General features: G+C 44.2%; 1 protein-coding gene across 1 annotated transcript in view; it reads right to left on the bottom strand.

Moving 5' to 3' along the window:
- Positions 1-16,513: 16,513 nt before the first annotated feature.
- C6H10orf90 (chromosome 6 C10orf90 homolog) overlaps positions 16,514-21,721 on the bottom strand; it is a 112,165-nt gene continuing 106,957 nt past the window's right edge. The window contains exons 8-9 of the mRNA XM_083145624.1: positions 17,863-17,962; positions 16,514-17,443 (exon numbers count right to left, since the gene is read on the bottom strand). Of these exons, the coding sequence (XP_083001750.1) occupies positions 17,935-17,962 (28 nt within the window). The 3' untranslated portion in view covers positions 16,514-17,443; positions 17,863-17,934. The remainder of the gene's footprint in view (positions 17,444-17,862; positions 17,963-21,721) is intronic.

Below are 21,721 nucleotides of genomic sequence, written 5' to 3'. Positions count from 1 at the left end.
GGCCAGGAAGGCTGCACTGGGCTAAGTGCATGGAGAAACTGACAAATTATCAGCAAACAGCTGGTGAACTCCAAACAGAGCAGTACCCAGACAGGTGACCAGCTGTGGATCAGAAATAGCAGCTACCTGCACAGGAAACAGGAAGCTGGTTACTAGAAGCTATCACTGGCAGGGCAGAGCTAGAGAGAATCCTCTATGAAGGGCTCAAGTGATTAATCAGCTGAGAGAGATCCAGACAGCTCCCAAGCTGTAATAATGAGCTCCTTACCTCGCAGACTTGTGAATAAATTGAGCTCACAGAATACTGAGCTGCAATGGCACAGACCTACCACTGGAGGCCACCAGAGAGTCAAATGGCAAACACAAACTGAACAGAACACAAAACAGAACTGAACCATTAATCATGTTTCCTAACAACCATCTCCTGGGGCTAAACAGAATTGACCACCTCCTGGGGTCAAAAAGACTTTACCCCCTCACAACAAAAGTTTACTTAGCAGAACTCTGATGGGCCAATGAAAATTTTGGGGGGAGGGCATCCAAAGAACTGTGCATCCATCAGAGCAATTCAGTTGTTGATCTTACCAGGTACCCATTACATTGGAAGAGCCCATATACTGTAGATGGGGTTTAGCTGCCTAAAGTCTGGGTTAATGCACTCCAACACCGCACCGTTGCCCCATTTGACTTTGATTAAAACTCTGTCTATCTGACATTAATCAGAATATCAGGTAGTTTTAGGCCAATAAATAAACCTCAGGGCTAAGTTGATCTAAAATGTACAAATTGTTAAATCAGTGTGGGAATTATTTATTAAGCTTTGCATTTTCATATATTAATTAAAATCTGTTGTAAGCTGCTATTAAATAAATAATAGATTATTTAACTTGGCTATTTATCATTTTAGCTATTCCAAGATAGAGCTTTGGAGCGGAGTCTGTCCTGTTGATGAATTACTACCTTAAAGTTTCTTGTCTTCTTGCTTATAGCAATGGTGAAGGGGTTGTTTTTACTGTTCATGCTCATTACAGCATCTGGAAAGGGATCCCTAGATCCCTCTCTAGCAAAACAAAACTCTTATCACCAAGGTCCAAAAAGAAAATGGACTAAGACAGCAGTCCCCACTGAAAAAAACTATGGTATATTGCAGACATCTCTGATTCTCCCTGTTGGAATGCAGTCAGCATCCTGGCAGCTACAATATTGATGCTGGCAACTGGACTACCACCAGAAGATTGGGCAAGGAATGCCTACATTGATGATGGTTAGTTTTAGGCACTACTGCAGGACTAGGTTTAGGCCGTGGAGGGGGGTGGTGGTGTAGTGTTAGGTTGCTTGGAAGGAGGGTTAAGGTTTGTCACTTAGCAGGGGGGGTTAGGCTGACGAGTGGAGAGGAGTTAGGTTTAGACAGTGGGATGTCGACATCCCCACGGACCCCACCACATGTATATATCGCCTCCTGTGTTCACATTTTTGTTAATATAATACTATGGGGCGGGGGGTGAGATGTAACAATAGTTTAGCGGCCATGCGGGATGCCGACTGAACTCTGACATTTTTTTTTAAAGAAGCAAGCCAATTTACAAGGCAAAACAATGCTTTGTAAGTGATTGCCCCTTTAAAAACACCTGGCCCACAAAAACATCTGGCCCACAAATCTTCTGAAAACTACCAGTCCAGCATCGTTTTGAGGCAAAAAAAGGTATAAAAAGGTATAAAAAGCTTTTCCCAATGTGTATATACAAAAGAAAATAACACAAATGCAAGTCTGTCCTAAAAGCTATTAATCGAATAAACATTACCCTCAGAATGATAGTTTTTCTGTTCCAGACACTTGGTGTTTTTATTACTATGGACCATGACCTATAATTTTTGCTTTTAGAGATTTTATAAGTTTATGCCTCATTTGGCTTATTATTCATATTTCTTTTTGCTGCTCAGTATTCAGTCGGCGGGAAGCTGGCGATATATTCCAAAATACCTCTGATTTCATGGGCACTCACAGATCTTAGAGTGAAATGAATAGATGGGAGCTTAGGGAGGGAAAAAGCTTTTTATATCAGTTTATCCACTGATGTTTTCAGCTTTGAAAATCAAATGTCCTTTTTCAATGTTTTTTTTCTTTTCCACATACAAAAAGAGGGAGAGGAAAAATATGTGAAAACAGGACTAACAAAAGAAATAAGCTTTTTTTTATTTAGTACATTTCAAATTGTTTTGGTGACATTCTCCTCAGATCATAGATCTACGTATACAAATTAGCATTAACATAAGAAGCAAAATACAAGTCATGCAAATGCGGTCTGATTTCAATAGTAAAAAAAAAAAAAAGCCTGTTCAATGCTTTCAACATAATTTCTTGTTTGTACCAATTAAAGTCTAACCCGGCATAGGGGAGGTGGAAATTTTGTAAGCAGAACTGTTATTCATTTCCAGGGGTTAAAGTGGGGGGGAACGGGGTGGAACTGAGTTCCACCACCTCTAATGGTAGGTGGAACTCAGTTCCACCTCCACCACAGCCCTGGTCAGTAATTCCAACAGAAAAGCCTGTCCCAGCGGCTCCCTTTTGTGGCACGTCGTATGTTATGTCATGCCATTCCCACCACCTGAAGTGAAGAAGAGAGGAGAGGAAGCTGCTGGAGGAACAGAGAGAGATATGTGTAACTGGTACTACTGGCATTATGTGTATAAGCAATATTACTTTGGGCATTATGTGTAAGCAACACTACTGTTTAATACATGTATAAGGAGTACTACTGTGTAATGTAACTTGAATAAGGGGCACTAATGTGTGTCATAATGTGAATGAGGGACACTATTTTGTGGTTTAATATGAATCAGGGTGACTAAATGCAGTGTAATGTGAATATGATTGTGCTACTTTGCGGCATACAGTAATTTGAATAGGGGTTACTATTTTGAGACCCCTGTCCCTTTATAGAGTATAGGAGGTAGGGCACAAATTTAGTGTTTTGCAAGGGTGCCAAAAACCCTGGCACTGGCCTGGACTCCATCTAATATGGGGGGGGGGGGGGGTTCAGTGGTGAGAGAAATGAGTTCCACCACCTCTCCTGGTCCACTTTATGCCCTGTTCATATCTAACCTAACTCAATAAAAACTGGTGGCATCACTACTTCCTCGTGAATGGAGGCTACATTTAAATATAAGGTCACTCAAAAAATGGCTGCCTCCTGACCTGCCTAAACCTCCGTGATATCATTCCTAGGTAGGATGTATAGGAGATGTTTCTACAAAAATGTGGCATCGACATTACTAGAACATTTACGCTGTTTCTACTGCTATTTCAGGTGAGATACTTAAAAAAAAATATTTTAAGCTTTATTTCAGCAATGTGACATTCTTCCAAGAAAAGCCCAAGCCATCACAGCCAGGAATCATAGGTTCGGTCTTTCTTCCACACGGACACACCCTAACAATGATGTCACCTTACTTGGAAGCTTTCAATGTTTGGTCCGAAACCAAAAAGTGGCCAGTATTAAGATTTTATATTGTGAGTTCAATATTGAATGTTGAACTGTTTGATTTTGTTTCATTGCCAGTGGCAGATTTCCAACTAGGCATGTGCTTAGCAGCGCCACCTACTGGGGATGGAAGAGTAGCATCCCCTTTCCCTGGCCTCTGCCACCAGCCCTCTGCATCATAGCTGACGTTCCTTTGTTTTATGTAGCAGGTGATAATAAGCATTTGCATACAGGAAGTGCGGGATAGTTTGAGGCTATGGGGGCGAGATGTACTAAGCCATGAAAAGTGATAAAATGGAGAGTGATAAACCACTAACCGATCAGCCCCTACCTGTTATTTTTCAAACATAACCTGTAAGATGAGGTAGCAGCTGATTGGCTCGGTGAACAAGCCCAGGGCAGCCGAGAGGGGAGGGGGAGTGGGTACTAATTACCTAGGCCCAGGCTTGCTGGAGGGGACCCGTCCCTTCCCCCTCTGTCCCTCCCGGGTAGCAACAGCAGCACACACTTCTACAGCATGTGCTGTGCTGACAGCAGGCTCGGCATGAGTGTCTCACTGACAGCGTGAGATCTCCCGCTGAGCCTGCTGTCAGCACAGCACATGCTGTAGGTGTGTGCTGCTGCTGAGATTACAGTTTTTAGAGTTTTCTTTCACCCTCCTCTAAACCTTTTGGGTGTGTGGCCTAAGTGGCGAGGTGCCCACACCCCCCCCCCACACACACTTAGGCCACACCCCCAAAATATTACCGGGGCCCGGCATTCCTCTCGGCTGCTCTGAACAAGCCACAGAGTTAGGGCATGCATTTGATGCGACAGGTGTCCACTATCTGCACAGATAGACACCCCAGCATTAGGTTGAATATAGCCACAAAACGTTGTTAATAACAAAGAAAGATTATGTCATTGACTTGTATATTTGCTATAGATAATGTATCATAGCAGAAGTATCAACACCTTCTAATAAAATGGAACATAACACTTTCTTGGGACTGTAGTTGTATATACGTTAAGTGGGTGATTCAGGTTGGTTTTCAAAAGCAAACTCCTTTAATCTACAAAACCATGTGCACTGCAGGTGGGGCAGATGTAACAAATGCAAAGAGAGTTAGATTTGGGTGAGTTATTTTGTTTCTGTGCAGGGTAAATACTGGCTGCTTTATACTTACACTGCAGTTTAGATTTCAGTTTGAACACATCCCACCCAAATTTGACTCTCTCTGCACATCTTACATCTGCCCCGCCTGCAGTGCATCATGGTTTTGTCCATTAAAGAAGGAGTTTGCTTTTGCAAACCAACCTGAATTAGGCCATAAATCTACAAGGGACATAGGGGGTGATTCACGCCCAACAGTGGTTCAGGGATGTGAAGCGACCTGAATAAGGTCCATAATTCTGATTCCACTGGATCTGCAGTACATAGCGCAGAATATCAATGTTCAATGAAAATAACATGTTAAGTTGATAATATGTTCATTGTAATGTTTAACAAAGGTGGTTAAAGTGATCATCACATGTGAGACTCAGCTTAATCAGATACTTCCCAATCAAATGAGCGCATGTGAATTGTGGCATTCACAAAGGGAGATGATCATCCATTACTTGGGGTTTCACCACGTTCTTCCTTACACTTGGCACCGATTCGGATCATTTCCACAATGATATAGTTCATTGGGTCTGCCATTATCCTCTGAATTCTGCATCAATGTGCATTCTCCAGCTAAATGTAAAGATTCCTGGATAAGTTACATGTCTAATCAATGAGCAAAATTGTTCCTTTGTGTTTCTTCTCTTCTTATTCAAGACACGCATAGCAATTATGTAGCAGAAAGAGAAATGTGCATTGGATCTCTATAGAAAGCGGATTATTGCTGCCATTATATTGCATTGAACGGTTTTTGGTAAACTATATCATCTTGCCTGAGTTTATTAATAAATATAGAGCGCTATAAATATATATAGGCTCGGAACATTTCTGGAGAACTGGATTTATTGTTCCTTGCAAACTGCAACAATATCAAAGTATTTGATGAGTTACAACTCTCTGTAAGTGGATGATTAGGGATAATTGTTTATTTACTTTCATGTAGAGTGAAAAAATAAGCATATATATATATATATATATATATATATATATATATATATATGCAGAATAAAGGAGGGTTTACTTGCCCGGGTGCCCTCGAGGGTACAATGAAGACCAGTTAGATATAGGAAGAATACGGCGGCACTCACAGGAAATATGATGAGAAACAGACCATTCAGGGGTTCTTTTTTCGAAGTTTCATTCAGGTAGACTTTTATCAAGATTAGTTCTTGATAAAAGTCTACTCGACTGAAACGGAATATATATAAATGAATATATAGGAATCCGTTGTGCGGCAAGCGGCACTCAGAGTCTGACAATGGCGGTATAGAAAGAAGAAAACGTGCTTTATATTGAAGACTCAACGTTTCGGGGAGCTGGTCCCCTTCGTCAGGATTATCCTTATCCTGACGAAGGGGACCAGTCCCCGAAACGTTGAGTCCTCAATAAAAAGCACGTTTTCTACTTTCTATACCGCCATTGTCAGACTCTGAGTGCCGCTTGCCACACAACGGATTCATATTGTTGGGACGAGTCAGTCCTTCTTGAGGGCACCAGGGCAAGTGAGTCCAGGGGGACCGCAGAGTGCCGGAGCACAGTGAGCACACACATATATATATATATATATATATATATATATATATATATATTCATATAATACTACAAAAGATTGAAAGGGCTTCTAATGGTGCATTATCATTTTTTATTATAAATTAAAACCATGCTAAAACGTCAGCAGCATAAGTACAATCTGCGTACCACAAGTTTCATCAGCAGCGGGCTGATTACCACAAGATTTCACCACAATATCCACACTGGCAAATATCATGACCGCCGGCCACCACAGTGCACTCACGGATCCCTCCGGTATTATCGACGATTATCAGCGCCTCAGCGTTCAGCTCAGTCACGGCACAGCTCGTGGTGCCTCTCGCACTGGTAGCTCCAGGTTGCGTCAGTCAGGCCACGCCCCTACGCGTTTCATATATATACAGTATGAAGTGGTATATGACCAGCACTCCACAGACTTCTGAAACAGCGCCCGCAGTGCCCCCCCACAAATTAACAGATGGAGGATGGTATCATAGATCAGTCTATTTCTACTTTTGATTCGGATGCCGTGGGGCAGTACATTGTGATCGAAACATGATCAGGTGCAGGCAAACACGGTGTCATATGCACTTACTTGCTATTGAGATTTATATTATATAGTCAAACTCGATAGCCCAATCGCATCGTGTGTACACAGCTTTGCTCTCTGTTATGCTATCACTGGAAAGGGAGGGGAAGAGCGGAGAACAGTGCTCCTGTGCTGTTCAGCGTAATGGTAAAGAAATCCTGACTCTCCTTTGTCTTCACTTAATGTAGATGTACATACTCTTACATCATTAGTGTTGGGTAGTTATTTGCATTGTTCCAGTTAGAGAAATATCCATATATTTCTAATTGAGAAGAAACAGATCATCTATTGATTGAATAGTATCAGCTGCTTTCTCATTAATGTGAAGTATTGCACACCGCACGGTCCCCTCATTACATGGGAGATAAAACTTGGAATCCTAATCACATTAATCACTGGCTGATACTTCTGTATCTGATTTTGTTTAACACCCTCTTGCTGTCAAACAAACCAGGACAGATATATTGATAGATATGCAGGGAATTAGCATTAGTTTTAATACATCTAGGGCGAAATGTAATAGGGTGCGTTTTTTTAGTCAAAAAAAAAAATCGCACCAAATCGCACCTTTAAAAATCGCATTTTTTGCCGCGAATTCGCATATGTAATGAGATGCGAATTTGCAGCAAAAAAGCGCGATATGGTGCGATTTCGGGCGATTTTTAAGTCCTGAAAATGTGCAATTTTCAGTCATGAAAATCGGCACATTTTCAGTACTGTGCGGTGTGTTAAAAAAACAAAAAAAAAACAACGGCGTGCGGTCCCCCCTCCTAAGCATAACCAGCCCCGGGCTCAAAAAGCCGGTGCTGGTATCATAAAATCAGAGGGACAAACAAATAGGGGTTCCCTTGATTTAATGAAACCAGCACCAGGCTCAAGGTCCAGCGCTAGTTCCCAAAATACGGGGGACAAAATGACTAGGGGTCCCCCATATTTTAAGAACCAGACCCAACCAGCCAGCAGGGTAATGCCACAGCCGGGGGACACTTATTATATAAGGTCCCGCGGCCAAAGCATTATCCCCGTGGCTGGTCAGCATGGGCAGGGGTCCTCTGCGCCTCTCCAGTCCGTGAGCGGGTACCAGCCGGGAGCAGCGCGTCTGCCGGAGAAGATGCCGAGGTCGTCGCCGGGGCCCAGGTGAGTAGGATTTCCTTCATTAGGTACCCCTTTTGGACTACTTCGGATCCTGGACCCCGGAGACATCAGCCCTGGAGCCCAGGACCCCGGACCAGCCCCGGAACCAGGACCAAGGCCCCGGAACCGGACTCTTCTGCCCTGGAGCCCTGGAGCCCTGGACCCCGGACCAGCCCCGGAACCAGGACCAAGGCCCCGGAACCGGACTCTTCTGCCCTGGAGCCCAGGACCCCGGACCAGCCCCGGAACCAGGACCAAGGCCCCGGAACCGGACTCTTCTGCCCTGGAGCCCAGGACCCCGGACCAGCCCCGGAACCAGGACCAAGGCCCCGGAACCGGACTCTTCTGCCCTGGAGCCAAGGACCCCGGACCCAGGGACCGACCTACGGGCTCAAGATAGGTAAGTATCAGTATGTGTGTGTTATGTATGTATTAAACTTTTATTTTTGAGGGTGTCAGTGTGTTTTATTTAACTATTTTTTGTACTGTAGAACTTCAAGTGCCAGCGGGCCCTTTAATGCCCCGCATGCTGGGACTTGTGGTTCTCCAAGTCCCAGCATGAGGGGTAGGCTTGCTGGGACTCATAGTTCTACAGTAGAAAACAATAGTTTTAATTCTTTTTTTTACACTTTACATCAGCCCGATGCCCACCGCCCAGGGGCATCGGGGACAGCCCCGGACTTTCAGCATGGGCTGGTAAGTCCTGGAGGGGGGGGACCCCTTCATTGGGGGGGGTCCCCACTTCCCCAGGACCCCTGCCCATGCTGACCAGCCACGGGGATAATGCTTTGGCCGCGGGACCTTATATAATAAGTGTCCCCCGGCTGTGGCATTACCCTGCTGGCTGGTTGGGTCTGGTGCTGGTTCTTAAAATACGGGGGACCCCTAGTCATTTTGTCCCCCGTATTTTGGGAACCAGCGCTGGACCTTGAGCCTGGTGCTGGTTTCATTAAATCAAGGGAACCAATATTTGTTTGTCCCTCTGATTTTATGATACCAGCACCGGCTTTTTGAGCCCGGGGCTGGTTATGCTTAGGAGGGGGGACCCCACGCCGTTTTTTTTTTAACTTTAACTTTTAGCCTTTTTTTGGACAGAACCATGCACAGATCACAAAGATTTGTGCATGGTTCTGTAAAAATCGCCAGCAAGAAGCTGGTCTATTTTTTTGCGGGTTTTGGTAAGGTCCCATATGCGACTTTAGAACTCGCATCCTATTACATATGCGAGTTCTATAGTTTACAATGGGAAAACATCTGGATGCGATTTTCAGTGTGACTGAAAATCGCATCTTTAAAATGTGCGCATTTGTGGGAAAAAATTCGATTTTTCCCGCGACTCGCACCCTATTACATGTGCGATTTTTAGAAAAAATGCGATTTTGGACGATTATGACCAAAAATCGCAAAAGTCTAAAAATCGCACCCTATTACATTTCGCCCCTAGTATCTAATAAAGTCACTTAGAGAAATAAAAAAGAAACATTAGTTTTCATGCTTTGTATGGATGAAATACAGACCTTCCATGTGCCTTTTTTTTGTTCTAAATAATGAGAAATAATTACACATATTGTTCAGCTAAACTCCAAAGAAACATTATGGGTACATGTGAGTTATCCGGGCTGCCGATTTGGTCCTTAAGTTTGGTTAACTTAAGGACACCCGACCGACGCGATGCCCACGATTTAGCTCCAAATCGGGGGCATCGCGTCGGTCGTGGCCGTTATAAGGGGCCGCGACGCGATGCCCCCGATTTCCCATAGACAGTAATGTTAAAAGACACGATATCGGGGGCATCGCGTCGGTCGTGGCCGTTATAAGGGGCCGCGACGCGATGCCCACGATTTCCCATAGACAGTAATGTTAAAAGACGCGATGGACCCGATTTCCCATAGACAGCAATGTTAAAATAAAATTACAATGTGAAATTGGCCAATATGTTTTTAAAATAAATGTTTCATGGTCCCCCACCACCGTTAACGCCACCCCGCTATTGACGCCAACCCGAAGCGTGGCGAGCGCAGCGAGCCCGCGAGGGGCGGCGGTACGCGTCCTCCGACCTTTTCATGCCCTACTATCCACTAGGGCGTGGAGTGAGAATAGAATAGTGTGGCGAGCGCAGCGAGCCACCGAGCCCGAAGCGTGGCGAGCGCAGCGAGCCCCGCGAGGGGACGCGGACACCTGTGAAGCCCGCAAGGGCACGCGGATACCTGTGAAGGTGTCCGCGTCCCCTCGCGGGGCTAGCTGCGCTCGCCACGCTTCGGGCTCGGTGGCTCGCTGCGCTCGCCACACTATTCTATTCTCACTCCACGCCCTAGTGGATAGTAGGGCATGAAAAGGTCGGAGGACGCGTACCGCCGCCCCTCGCGGGCTCGCTGCGCTCGCCACGCTTCGGGTTGGCGTCAATAGCGGGGTGGCGTTAACGGTGGTGGGGGGCCATGAAACATTTATTTTAAAAACATATTGGCCAATTTCACATTGTACTTTTATTTTAACATTGCTGTCTATGGGAAATCGGGTCCATCGCGTCTTTTAACATTACTGTCTATGGGAAATCGTGTCGGAAATCGGGTCCATCACGTCTTTTAACATTACTGTCTATGGGAAATCGTGGGCATCGCGTCGCGGCTCCTTATAACGGCCACGACCGACGCGATGCCCCCGATTTCGGGCGCGATGAAAAAATCGGCAGCCCGGATAACTCACAAGTACCACATTATGTAAACAAGCCATTCAATTTTATGGCAGAAGATTTCTTGGAATCGCACAAATCAGATCTGCACCAACTTTGTATGTTCTAAAGTGTCACACTATCATCCCACATTCAGCTAGGATGTTTTGTCCTTGTTAGGACTTCTCGCTATAAATAAGTACAGATTAGCAGCTTCCATTTCCTAGAAAGAAAACACACAGACAGGTGGCACCAGTAGCAGTGATTAGAGGGAGAGTGTGTTGGGACTATGGGCTCTGTGTGGGACTGTAGGCTCTAAAGCAATGTGTTGTGTTCCAGCACATTGAAAAAAACAAACAACAAAAAAAAACCTGTTGTGTGTTGTTCAGGCACTATGCTAAAAATAATGTCAGTAGAGTGCTGCAAATTTATATGGACCAGTCGATAGATGAGCAGAAGCAGCAACCTAGTGCTAGTGCTGCAGCTGCTGGCAGTCATGATAGTACTTCAACATTTATTGTTCTAAAGATGATCCAAGGTACACAAAGGTAAAGAAAGGCATTACTTCAGTAATAATCAGAGGTAGTTCTTTCAAAACATTGGTTTGCGAGGAACCAAACAAACCAAATTCTTCAGCCACAAAAGTTATAATCTCTGTCGCAGAAGTGTTTGGTTTGCTAAACTGTGCATGTGTTTTAATATACAACACAAGGATAATTGAGAGAACCCAAGGACAATTCCATCTTGCACCATTTCTTTTCTGCCACTGTTAATGTTTCATAGACGTGCTTTAAACTGCTGTGATCTATTTCTTAGTAATCAGCCAGCTCGCTGCAGCTTTTGGACAATCTTGATGAAACATTATTATGAGCTAAGGTTGGCAATATTGATTGCAATATTGCAATATTAATGTTGTAAGAACAAAATAGGCCCAAATTGCATGTTTTTATCACAATCAGAGTGTCTGGATATCCCGTTTCCGGCCTGCATCCCACCTGAAGCAAGCAGGTTGGTGAGATCAAACATGAAAGTTCCAGGCAGCATAAAAGGGGAGAGGCTAAATTATGACAATATGCATGATTTAGCCCTGCCCCCTACCCTTGGACTCACAAATCGGGGGAATTTCTTGGGGACACAGTGGCAGAGGTATCTTCTCTTTAGGCATCTCCCGGAGAGGAGATTTCTTAAGTTGGCAAGTATGACTATGGTTTTTCATTTTACAGTACTGAGTATACAGTATTCTGGGCCTGATTCTGGTTCACACATAATGCATTTGCAAATCCAGACACTAAAGGTGCCCACACACGCACCGATCCCGGCGTGCGTTGTGGGCTTAACTAGCACACATAGCAACGCATAGTATGCCTTGTGCATCCAATTCTACTATCTTCTATAAGGTGCTAAATATTTAAGACAGTTGGTGAGATGTAATAGAGTGCAAATGTAAGATTTTTGCAAATTCTGGGCAAAAAAAGTTCAAATTCGCCTCTTTTGTCCAATCGCGAATGAAATAGGAAATTAATTGCAATTAATTCCCACATTTGTGCGATGAAATCGCACGTTTTGGCCTGTCGGGAAATTCTCACACTTCAATTCGCATCCAGATCTTTTGCCATTATAAAGTGTACAATTTGCAAATGTAATAGGGTGCGATTTTTGATAAAGCTTATTAAAAATTGCAAAAAAAAAAATAGACCAGGTTCTGACTGGCGAATTTGACAGAACCATCATTGCGGGGTGTGGGATGGATCCTGGTCATTTCATGGGCATGTCCGCAAAAATGGTGGGCACGTCCAACAAAATGCTGGGAGTGTCTGGAAAAATGCAGGCATGTTCATGACTGCTGGGGGAGGACAGATGACATCAGCGGCCGGCTGGAAGTGGCTGTTCTGTTCCCAGATGTAGAGTAAGTCCTGGCAGGCGCTGTGGACACCAGGGACAAAGGGAAAAAATCATTCAATAGTGAGTAAAAATCAAATGATTTTTTACCCTCTAGTCGGCTGGATGCGAATGGATGTGTACTCGTACACATCCATTCGTAAGGCTTGCAAACCCATTTGTAAGGTGGGATTTCATTGGGCAGGGGGCAAATACATACCTGTTCGAATGGCAGACGAATTTTGAATTGGGCCCATAGTCACAAGGGAGGGACTTACATTTCATTTCATTTTTATATCTGAGTTCTGAACTCAAGGTAAGACCTGACCCAGGAGTGGAGAAGAGGACCAGTGGATAAGTTGTCCTTAATAAGCAATCTGCTTTGAGGTAGCATTTCTCAAGTACTTTTTATAAAATGATCGGTACAAGATGATTGGTTGCTTTTGGGCAACTTCTCCACTGGTTCTCTTCACCACTCTCTTCACTGCTTGATACATCAAGCCAATTGTCTTCTATTGAACAACCCTTAGAGAAAGCTCCTATAAAATTGCGCCAGGTAACACTTGGTTCTGGATACAATTGGATTCTATGTACTGGATTCAAGCTGGAGACATTGTGGCTTTTATATTTGTTGCCAGAGGCGAAACTAGATATTTGTAGGTACCATAGCAAAAGTTTGTAAGGGCCCCTATTTACCAACTTCTAGTGATAAATGCATATAACACATGTAACTCTGGGCCCCATAGCAGCTGCACCTTTGGTAGTTACGCTCTTGTTTGTTGCAATACCTAATGCATACCTCCCAACTTTGGAAGTATGTAAAGCAGGACTCCGGGAACCACAAAAGGGAGTGATCCTGGTAAGGAGCATGGCCTATCAAAAAGGGGAATGGCTTCATGGGGATGATGCACCCATGAGGCCACACCCCTATTTTGCCACCCTGGGGGTATTAGATGTTCTTCACTAAAGCTAACTGCAGATTATCCCCTCAGTAACAGGAATATGTACAACAATACAAAAACATCACTCAAGCGTTGAATTTGAGTTTTAATATCATTATTATATGAAAGGTAATCCCGTGCTTGGTTGTTGCCTTATGAAGATGTATTTCTTCATTTCCAGCTCTTTGGGAAATGCACTGAGACAAATATTTAATATCTGTCTTTACCAGCTGGCAGAGGAAAACATTATACAATATGTCATTATGGGCTCCAGGATCAATGAGTGACTGCATTGTCCTGTTAATAATAAATAACGACCCTCTCTCCACATTCTACACGGTGAAAAATGGTTTTAGAATAACACACAGTAACCATGACATTTAATTATTATATTACATTGTTGCAGAACATTTTTTTTTTAACATTGTCGTTTTTCTAGAAAATAAAAATCTGTTTTATTTCTATATTTTGCTAGTTTGTTAGTTCTAGATTTTTTAAATAAACGAATGGACAAAAATGAATTGCTCCAGTCTTATATGGTAGACAGTTATGATGGTAGGGATGGCCATGGATGATTTGAAAGTATCAATGGTCTATGACCAATTGATGGGGGAGAACCGGATGGTTTCTTGCCATCGATAATACAAAGCTATCATTTTTGTTTCAAGGTTTCGGAACATGGAGTCTAGCTCCACCCCCAACATCCCGCCTTTAGCCTCTTATTGGCCCACAGCTCACTGAATACTAAAGCTGGGGTGACCATTGGTGTATGAAGCCTTGAATGGTTCCCTCATAGATGGCTTCACGCCATCAAAGTTATCCATCAATCGTACTATAAATAAATAACCCATTGCTATATGGGGGAGACGTATCAAAGATTCTAAAGAGGACAGATGGAGAAGATGTCCATAGCAACTAGCTTAAAACTTTTGTTTTATAGACTGTACCGGGTAAATTATATCTAGAAGCTGATTGATCGGAATGGGCAATTCCTCCACTTGTCCTCTTTGGGAAGTTTGATAAATCTCCCATGTATCCACCAAAACCTTACATACCTATGCTCCTGGAAGGTCGTGGAGACTCCAGAATTTCGGGAAATTCCCCCATACTCCCAGGAAAGGATCTTCCCTTTCGAAATGGGTGGTACATGCGTTTGATGAGCACAATATGGTTAATCATGTAATTACGGCCACATCTACTGAATAGTGTGCCAAATCCCAGCACGGCATGTGGGAGTGGGGGACGTGTTTGTAAAATTCAAGTCACCATGGCCCCAAGACCGCCTACTGAAAATAGGCAAGTATAATCGGCACAGCTGTACTACAAAAAGTCTAAACATAAAATGTACCACCAATAGTTACGTAAAAATATGTACACTGGTAACATTTTGGGGCGTATTGGTCTGATAATGTTTGCTGAAAATTTTTGTTTCCAGGGGTACCCACAAATATTAAGTTTCCCTAATCTTTAACATAGATAGGCCACTGTAGGTATCTCTGATATCTGGCACGGTAGCAAGAGCATCATTTGCTCCTATGATACCCAATGCTGCATTTCCTGGGATAGGGGCATGGGTTCACGAGAGGGAGCATAGCATCACGGAAGAGGCGGAACTTTGAGCGCCAAACTTGAGTGCTGCACAAGTGGGTTTCCATGTGGTGCTGTGGTCCCAAAAGTAAAATGATCGCTTTGTTTCTAACAGATCAGAGGGACCTGCTGCTTTAGAAGTCCCTGTCCTTGTTGTATAATACTGTACATTGAGGTGGTGCATTAATTCTTATTGAAACAAATACTGTAGCGGAAAAACCTGATAATTGTTAAATATGCCCCAATGAGACATAAGCAGTGGTGGCTCCAGAGGAGGGGCTGCAGCACAAAATTCAAATGGGAGCCACACCCACTGCCACTTTGTCAGTTGGTGGCAGTGGGTGTGGCTCACCTATTTGAATATTGAACTGTGCTGTAATTAAAAGTGTGTTGTCCATAACAACCAATCAGATTATTTTTATAATTTTCAAAGATGCAATAGTGAAATGATAGCTGAAATCTGATTGGTTACTATGTGCCACACCGCCACTGTCTTTTTTTTTTTTTTGAAGCATCAGTAAATCTAACCCCGGGGTATTATAATATAGACCAAAATGTGGGATATTCTTAAGACGTGGGGGAATTTCCAAATATTCCTAAACATGTTAATGATACAGCAACAGATGTTATGTATTCCATGTGCCCCATGTGCCACGTTTCAGAGTTTATGTCGATTGTGTCGAAATTCAGGACAAAAAAAGTGAAAAACCCCATGTCGACCTTTGGACGGATGACCTAATGGTTGTGTCGACCTAACATGTGACGACCTTCCTGCATGTCGACCTTCAGTCATGTCGACCTATTGGTGTTGACCTAATACTTGTTAACCTAGTTGCTGTCTATCCAATGATCCATACCTGCAGTACCCCCCCCCCCCAGGTAAAATCCACCACTGTGCTCTGCATAAGTGGTGCTAGATGCAGCCCTGCACTGCCTTCACTGTAACTGGAAGTTCTACCTGCCAGTCATCCAAGGCAGTCCCATTGGGAGGTGTTCCCTCCCACCGGGATGCCTCTGTGGGCTGCTTCGGCTGCAGTCCATAGAATCTTGGGTATGCGTATGCGCAGTACAGAGGCCTGTCATCTGCAGGGTACAGGCGCCGGGACCGTAATGTACAGTAGCTTCAACGGGCTGCTGCCGAAGCAATAAGTCGCATGCATGGGTCCTGGGACCATGGCGAGGACTGGCGGTGGTGGGGACTGGTGGTTGCAGGACCAGCAGGCTGCACTGAGGTAGGAGCTTCCGCCATCTGGAAGCCACAGTCACTGTTTTTTTCCTATTACAATGACCATAAATAATTCTAATTGGTCCTGGACCTGTTTTATTCCCTCATATTCCTATACAACTCATAGGAAGTTCAAATGAATTTTGGATATATTGTTTAATTTTTTACATATTTTGATTCTTAGCTAAATAGATTTTTAATAGTGTCCTCTGTAGATGGGATTTGTGTTGAAGTGTATTAATGTGAAGCACTGATCTGGAGAGAACAATTAAAAAAGTATACCCATTGATACCGTATTCTATTACAGCGACAGTTTATTTATAAAACCACACCCATTTGTTACTCATTTGCATAAGAAGAATTCTGTCTCTGTGATGACATTATAGGACAAAGCATTTTTTTAAATTGCTTAATATTTACAAAAAAAACTAGAATTCATAGAAATATACTCCTATGTGTCAAGCTGTATGTAAATATAAATATATAAATACAAAGGGGATTATAAATGAAGATTTTAGAAGCAGTTACCATTGAAGGCATTATTTAGCAGATTTAGACCTCAAGGGCCCTAGGCAAGATACCGGTTCGGGGCCCTCCTCAAACAATCCCTAGCACTATATGTTTCCTGCTGATTACAGCCGGCATGGATAGAGTTTCCTGGCACATGCAGCCAATAAATGCTCAGCTGTGTGAACATCGCCGTTGCGGACAAATCTGAATTTGTGTCTCTTTTGGTAGTATGCTTAATGTTGTGTCAGATTAAAAGTACCCTGACTGCCCGCATGCAGTGGATGAAACAGTTTTGTGTGTCCAAACATTTTTATCCTATCAAAGAACAACAAAAGGAACTTTGGGAGTGTGTGTATGTCCGTGTGATGTCATCATGACATCACACTGTTCTTGCGCGAAGCTCCTCTGGGAACATTTTGGACTGCCAGGATATCCTTATGGGGATCATTGGGACTGGATGGGCCCTAGGTAGGTGCCTAGGTTGCTTTGTGAAAATCACTGGCAATAAGTGCTAAAAAAATATCATCACTTGTTGTTAAATCTGCCTCTTTATTCCCTAGCAGCCAATAAGGAATGTATATCAGTGTAAGGTTTGGTAAACCTATGAACTCTGCGTCAATAAAGTATCTTTGCCTTGTTAAAATGATGAATGAAATAATTACAGTACTTAATTAGGAATAAGTAGTAAGTAAAATGTAATTGGTGAAATTCTCTCCTCAAGCCAAGCTTCGCTGGAGAATCTGGTTCAGGAGTTTCTAGAAAACAAAACAAAACATCATGTTACCACAGATCTCAATACACATTACTTAACTACCCTCCCGCAGCATCCGGGAGGCTCCAGAAAATCAGGGTGGCAATCCTGGCCCCCTGGAAGGGTGGGCAAGTCTACTGCATCTGTCTCCCGGACTCCCAGCATCCACCTCTGCTGACCATTTACCGAGTGTGTGGACCTAGAGGGACTCGATGATGCCATTTGGGCAGAATCACAACATCGTATCCTAGCCCCCACCTGTTTTAGTGGAAATTGGATAGTGGATCCATGATCATTTGGCCACACCCAGGAGCAGCCCACATCCCCATTCCCCATGTTCCCAACACATGAATAGGGTTATACCTCCGCAGGAGGGAGAATAAGAGTATGAAATATACTAATAAACTGGGTGCTTATTTTCACCTTCTTGAACAGCTGGGCTCGGATTCTGTTGCTCTCTGTTATCAGCCTCTTCTCTTCATCCTCTTTCTTCTTTTAAACTTCAGGCAAGCTGTTATAGATTCTGTAACGTGTAAAAGTGACGCAATGTTATGATAGGACCTTATGTGTAAATCTGCCCTACCCTTGAAGTAAAGTGGTTAATGTCAGGAATTAGCCCATGTCAGACAGACCTGTTGTTAATGTACTGCACGGAATAAAACACAGATGTAATATATGACCATAAGATATTTGTAGAACCGCTCAGTAAGATTGGGGCAAAGGATCACACTCACCATATTTAAAATGCTTATATTGGTGGTACTGTATCTAATACAGGTTGAGTATCCCTTATCCAAACATCCCTTATCCAAATTATTCTGAAAACCATACATTCCAGAAAGAGAAAAAATATTTTTTTTTGCTAAAAATCTACAGGGGATATCTGTAACTGGCACTACTGGGGACATGATATGTAACTGGCACTACTGGGGACATGATATGTAACTGGAACTACTGGGGACATGATATGTAACTGGCACTACTGGAGACATGATATGTAACTGGCACTACTGAGGACATGATATGTAACTGGTACTACTGGGGACATGATATGTAACTGGCACTACTGGGGACATGATATGTAACTGGAACTACTGGGGACATGATATGTAACTGGCACTACTGGAGACATGATATGTAACTGGCACTACTGAGGACATGATATGTAACTGGTACTACTGGGGACATGATATGTAACTGGCACTACTGGGGACATGATATGTAACTGGCACTACTGGGGACATCTTTCACTGGCACTACTGGGGACATGATATGTAACTGGCACTACTGGGGACATGATATGTAACTGGCACTACTGGGGACATGATATGTAACTGGCACTACTGAGGACATGATATGTAACTGGCACTACTGGGGACATGATATGTAACTGGCACTATATGTGTGCAAGAAAATGATTACTTAGCATTAAAATTTAGTGGTTGAGATATTCTGGTCCCGAGCTTTTTGGATAAGGGATACTCAACCTGTATACAGTGTGCATGTGGAATTTACATTGTGCTTTACTATGGGTGAACCTGTCTTAAGGCACCCATACATTAGTACAATATGACCCTTTTTTACACAATTACGACCTCACAGGCCGCTATATCTTATGAAAAGTGTCATGTCGTATGTGTTTTTTCTCTGATTCTGCTTGGTCCCGTGTGCATCGGATCCAGAGATCGTCATGATGCCACAAGGATTTGTCATATCCCGCAGCCATGACTGGAATCACATACAATAAATTTTATGCAAAAGGTCCATATACAGTGTATCATATGTGATCCTAGCCGCGGGCAGTTGCCGCGATATGCGCTACCTCGCATACGTGTATGGGGGCCTTTAATCATACCTGTCTGCTTGAATATTTACCCACCCAGGAGAGATCCTAAAAAGGAGATGCAGCCAATTACTATGGGATTGGGGGGGGGGGGGGGGCAGATGTTACATGTGCAGAGAGAGTTAGATTTGGGTGGGGTGTATTCAAACTGAAATCTATATTGCAGTGTAAATATAAAGCAGCCAGTATTTGCCCTGCACATAAACAAAATAACTCACCCAAATCTAATTCTCTCTGCACAGGTTACATCTGCCCCACCCAGGGCCGCCAACAGGGGGGTGCTGTGGGTACAGTTGTCCCAGGCCCTGGCATCTGGAGGGGTCAGGGCAGCTGGCCACAGCGGCACGGTGCCACCCCCCACCCCCACGGCCGAACACTGCCTCCCCCACCCGGCGTACCCCCAGCCAGGCACGCACAATACACAGTGCAGTCTGCAGAGTGCCGAGCCTAGGACACAGAGGGGCTCGGCGCTCTGCAGGTTGCACTGTGTATTGTGCATCTTCTAGTCCCTGCTGGCCTTTGAGCACCTGCACAAGAACGAGAGTGTGCTGAAGGCCAAGGCAGTGGTGGCCTTCCACCGGTGGAACTTCAGGGAGCTCTACAAGATCCTGGAGAGCCACCAGTTCTCCCCGCACCCAAGCTCCAGCAGCTCTGGCTCAAGGTGCGCTACATTGAGGTGGAGAAGCTGCGGGGGCGCCCCCTGGGGCGGTGGGCAAGTACCGGGTGCGCAGAGAGTTCCCCCTGCCCAGGTCTATCTGGGACAGGGAAGAGACTAGTTACTGCTTCAATGAAAAGAGCCAGAGCGTCCTGCGGGAGTGGCAGCCTCCTCTAGCATCCTTAAAAATGGGCTGCTATGGGTAGCCATTTTGTGATGTTCCGTTTTCATTAGCAACACTAGACAAGATCTGCGTGTCCCAGCAACAGAAGCAGCATGCGGAGGGGTAAAGCGGGGGGTTACCTTTACTTGGGGTGGGGGGCTGCTGAAATTTTCATGTGTATGTGTGTGTGTATGCAAATCAAGTAGTTACGCTACTGCAGAGTTGCCGACTTTTAAATGCTCCTCTCCGGGAGACGCCCGGAGAGGAGACTTTCCTTACCCGATCAGGGGGCGGGGCTTGAATGTGACGTCATTAAGCCCCACCCCCATTACGGGAAATAGCAGAAATGACTGATCTCCATGGAGGGGGCGGGGCTAAAATGACACCATTGTGCCATTTTAGCTCCGCCCCCTCCTCTGAGACCCGCGGATTGCGGCATTTACATGCCGCGATTCGGGGGACTCAGGGGGGTCCCCCAGATTCCGGGAGGGTTGCCCACCCTTCCGGGGGGGCCAGGAGGGGGACCCGATTTTCGGGAGACTCCCGGGAATTCCGGGAGGGTCGGCAACCCTGAGCTACTGGCTGCACTGCCAAGTATGAACTGCATGGGATGGAGAAAGCCTGTCTCAGTTATAGTAAATAGAGGGGAGTGGGCCTTGATAGCCTTCCTGGTAAGGGGTACCAAGGTTATTATCTATTTTACCCCATTAAAGTTATCACTGCTGCTTTTAATTGTTATGTTCTACTTGAGGCGTCTCTAAATGAATTAGAATTTCTCTTTCTCTTTCAGTGGATATGATTCTAAGGGGATTGCCTTTCTTCTCTTCTCAAATAAGTTTGACTATAGAAAAATAATTGAAAGAACTGCACGGCGCACTGCTTGAGTCAATGCGGATGATGTGTACACTTACAAAGGACATTTATTAAAATATAACCTGCTGTGTTAGACATTTAACCTTGTAACAATGCATCGGGATATCGCTATGCAGAAATAACACATCTTTCATTTAAGAATTGTAGAGTCACAAATTTTGCGGAGACTGGAAAACAAACAGCGAATAAAAATCGTTTGGGGAGATTGGGAGCAAAAATATCTTCTAAAATAATTATTTAAAAAACAATAAACACCAGCTTGTAAATTTAGAAAGAACTTACTATGGTCAATGAAAATGTTTTTTAAGGGAATCTAATTAAAAGACATACTGTATGAACAGTTTTGCCAGAGATACAGTAGAACTCTTTCTAAAGATAAGGAGTGACGTTGCCCATAGCAACCAATCAACTTCTGTCATGCAGGGACTTTTTGGCCAGTGACTGGCGATTATCGCATGCAGGGACCCGGTACGTGGACCCCCACTACCACTGTTGACTCATACTCACCATCCGGGAATTGGCTCCTACAGTGTTGCCGGTCTTCAAGGCTTCCTTTTCCTGTGACCCTGAAAAGTGGGTCACAGAGCAGCATGGAGCCCCAAAGACCGTCAGTGATCACCGGTTGCTGGGGAGGTGGTTATGAATTTCCTTTTTTTTTTTACACAGTGATCATCGGAAACACACAGCCGATCACTCTGTCCTGTTCCTGCACTACTTTCTCTACCTAAGCTCTGCGGAACCCCCAGTT

This window comes from Crinia signifera, chromosome 6, assembly GCF_055691185.1.
Source record: "Crinia signifera chromosome 6, ASM5569118v1, whole genome shotgun sequence".
Classification (NCBI taxonomy): domain Eukaryota; kingdom Metazoa; phylum Chordata; class Amphibia; order Anura; family Myobatrachidae; genus Crinia; species Crinia signifera.
This window is presented reverse-complemented; position numbering and strand designations above follow the sequence as displayed.